Raw genomic sequence first — 3,824 nt, 5'->3', positions numbered from 1 at the left:
TAAATATCACAATTTGTGATTTATTAGAAGAGGTTTAATATACATAATACGGACATTCCATACAAGAGCTATTCATTCATGTACAAATTAAAAATACATAAATTGGTTTTTATCAACTCTTCTGTTTAAATGTACAAAATTTACTCCCACGGCTATCCCATAGCAGCTTTGCAACCTGGCAAGACGTTTAGACATTGCAGTGAAAATGCTGAGAAAGTTTTCTTCTCTTTAAGTATGAAAAAATATAATGGAACACTTCATTTCATGATTTGTTTTCTTTTCTCCACATGATAAAAACAATAATTCTAGGAAATAAAAACGTAAGTGTACAGAACACAACTGCTCCACAGGGCAGACAAGCAAAAGAGAGGCAGAGAGAGAGAGAGAGAGAGAGAGAGAGAGAGATGGAGGACAGAGAGCGAGAAGGAGGGAAAGAGGGGAAATAAAAAAGTAACAAATAAAAAAGCGATTGTCCAATGTCCCAGACAAAGAGAAGTAGTTTTCATGTTTGCATTTATCATCATACAAAACTGTCTAGAAAAAAGAAAGCTTATTTTCAAGGATTTTACATTAATAACACAATACAGTGATGTGCATTCTGTATGCGTTTGTGACACCATGGAGTAAGCAACTTTTCACCTCTCCAACCTGCCAGCCAGACTATTAAGGCCACCACAGAGGAGAAAAATAGAGGAGAGAGAGAGAGAGAGAGAGAGAGAGAGAGAGAGAGAGAGAGGTGGATGGATGGATGGATGGATAAATGGATGGGAGAGGTATGAGAAGGGTAGAAGGAGAAAACAACTGGCTGGCCTCTCTGCTTTCTAAAGTAACCACACACAAGGTGTTTGGGACTGGGTAAATAAAACACAAACATCATCCCCCAGCAACAGTTCATAGGGTGTGTCGGCGCACCAGGGGACCCACTGCCCCCCCCCCCCCCTCGTGCTCAAAAAGCTCCTTCTTATTCAATAAAACCTTACAAAATAAAAAAGACAAACAAAAACAAATTAAAAATAAATCCAAAAATAAACAAAACAAAACAAAACAAAATACATTTTATACAATTCTGCTCTCTCCTCTCTCCACAGAAACCACATAGCATTTTTGTAATCAGGTCTTCATCTCAAGTATGATTGAATTCTTACATTTTTTTTTGTTCTTTTCCTCGTTTTCTGTTTTAGGTTTGTTTTATACAGTGCAGAATATATGGGCTTGGATTAAATAAGTGTTTTAGTGTTTGTGGCGCCCTCTGCTGGGCTCTAAGGGTCACTCCCTTGAGTCGTTGGCTGCCGCTGGCGCCTGCCCCTTGGGCACGCAGTAGTTGGGCCGCTCCGAGTGGACGAAGCCCGGCAGACACTGGCATTTGTAGGAGCCCTGCGTGTTGATGCACTTGGCATTCTTGCACAGGGACATCCGGCTATTGAGCTCCGAGCATTCATTCACATCTAGAGGGGATGAGTAAACCAAAGAAAGAAAGAGAGAAAGAAAGAAAGGAGGAAAGAAACAAGAAAAGATATCACAGGGGGAAAATCTTTATCAAGCTTTATCAAGGCCTTAAATATGGTCATGTATTACCAAAAGAAATCACACTAATAAACATCGTAAGGATCAAGGATCAAGGATCAAGGTCTGTGACGCTTCGGGGCGAGGAGGGCAAGCCACGAAATGTCACGGATTAAAAGAATATATTTGCTTGGGAGCAATTGGTGAATGGACGTTTCTTTATAGTTACTACATCTGTTACTACATCAGAATTCATGGATGAGCGTGCTTGCTGGACAATGATCAAGTGAAACCTTGGGATAGTTATTTGGGTGTCCCACGGGTTTGACTGACATTTTCAACCCACCTGATCAAACTTATACGGAGAGCCGGTTGGTACAGGAAGTGGCTCATATGGGAATGAACTGCCCATATAAACCCCATCCTACATCTGGCTAATAAACTAATAAACACCAACAGCCTGTTCAGAGGGGCCCATTCCTTCTCTCATTTGACAGCAGCCCTTGTGAACATTAATCCATTTAATTACAAGCTGTTGCAGCAGAATTCAAATTTAAACACTGCTCACTCTTCTCCCACCAAATCCAAAAATAAATAACCTACTCTAATGATTTGACGGGGCTGATCCATCTCTATCTAATGATTAGTTTCCTCTAGTCACTTTTGGCTGCACTTGGTTTGAAATCCTGCCAAATGATCTAGACCTGGGAGAGCTCAAAGGGCCTAATGAACCAAGACAACGAGTGCCGCACATTCTGACGCGCAGCTTCAAAATTATCCTGCCGCGCTCCGACAAGTCCTCTTCGTCACCACTGGGGCGTTCATTCTGGCACGATGAAGACAGCAAAGTTTCCCGTCCGAAAGCGGAATGATACAAACGCGAGGCATTTAGCGATTTAACCCATTTACTCCTAAAATGCCTGCAAAAAACGCCTATAGAATCCTATGGCATTCTAGACTAAATAACCGTATTTCCTGAGGGTTTTCTGAAAACATACTAAGAATTGTCAACCTCTACCAAAACCTTAATATCTAAGCCTCTGTACACCTAGAAACATGAAATAAAAAGCATGCTGCGCTACGCAGCAACCAGCGGGAGATTCAATGTTGCGCTATGCAGCAACCGGCGGGAGATAGAATGTTGCGTCGTGCAGCATCCAGCGCGAATGGGTTAAAGTGCTTCAAACAAACAGAGGCGTGAGTCAGTCTGCTTATCAGTGTCTCTCGTCAGTCTCTCTCGGCGGACACGGAGGCCCATTAGGGTGGCCCGCTGGGAGAGAGATGGACAGTTACACACGCCATGCGCCCATGGAGGAGGAATCCTCCGTTAATGACTGCAGAAAATGAACCAACTTCAAAGGAGTTTGTGTTGGCGTTGGTGCCTTAAGTCTGACTGCCAGCCTAAGAAGAGAAGCTGCCGCATGTGCCATGTCTGGCAACACAGACAAAAATACTGCACACAGTGTGTCATAGAACTCTTGCGTAACAACATGGCCACAGAACCCGAACTTCTCCGAGTCTGAGTGTTACTGAGGCTAACTAGCCTCCTGAGCAGCACAAGCACTTATTATGTCTGTGATGTTAATGTGTAATAGCACACACTCATGAGAGCATGAGTCATCTTATTCTCATACAGTGACTTATCCTTATCTACATGACCGCAGCCTGTCACTCAAACCAAGTTGCAGGACAGCTGATTCAGGAACACTCTGGCTTCACGGTGACTTTAGTGCTGTCGATTGTCAAGCCACCCTGACAGTCGTGCCATGAAACGCGTAGTAGCAACTCAAGGAAGAGGCAGCAGCACACGCTGATAATCAAAGAGACAGTGGCATCAAGAACATCACTGGTCAGGCCCGGACACTCACCCACACAGGCCATGCGGGACATGTCGAGGGTGTAGCCGTCGAAGCAGTCGCAGGTGTAGCCCTCCTGCACACGCACACAGCGTCCGTTCTCACAGCCGTTCAGGATGCCGCACTCCTCGGCTCGCAGGCCCTCGAAGGCGTCGTAGGGAGCTGGAGGAGAGAGCGGTCAGTATGGGTCAGCAGCATGTCACCATCAAGAGCAGATGTTTAGGGACAAATGGAAATCACAGCCCTTAGTAAAGGATTAATGAATATACATATGTAGTTTTACGATTATGGAGTTTGGTTTACAGATGGTTATGAATTTTGTGTGATAGATAGTACACAATTAGGTTTAAACTTTTAGGAAATAAAAAAACAAATTCAATTGAGACCATATTAAAATAATTTTAACTTACTTCGGACTATGTTAATAGTCAAGGCGTAGCATAAACTCTAGTGCCTTTGCAATGG

General features: G+C 43.5%; 1 protein-coding gene across 10 annotated transcripts in view; it reads right to left on the bottom strand.

The window, feature by feature from the left end:
- The window catches only part of ltbp1 (latent transforming growth factor beta binding protein 1), a 130,967-nt gene continuing 127,143 nt past the window's right edge, over positions 1-3,824 (bottom strand). For all 10 annotated transcript variants that reach the window (XM_042066776.1, XM_042066779.1, XM_042066778.1 and 7 more), the window contains 2 exons: positions 3,372-3,521; positions 1-1,445 (listed from right to left, as the gene is read on the bottom strand). In XM_042066776.1, the coding sequence (XP_041922710.1) occupies positions 1,267-1,445; positions 3,372-3,521 (329 nt within the window). In that variant the 3' untranslated portion in view covers positions 1-1,266. The remainder of the gene's footprint in view (positions 1,446-3,371; positions 3,522-3,824) is intronic.

The sequence above is a fragment of the Alosa sapidissima genome, chromosome 16, assembly GCF_018492685.1.
Source record: "Alosa sapidissima isolate fAloSap1 chromosome 16, fAloSap1.pri, whole genome shotgun sequence".
Lineage (NCBI taxonomy): Eukaryota > Metazoa > Chordata > Actinopteri > Clupeiformes > Clupeidae > Alosa > Alosa sapidissima.
This window is presented reverse-complemented; position numbering and strand designations above follow the sequence as displayed.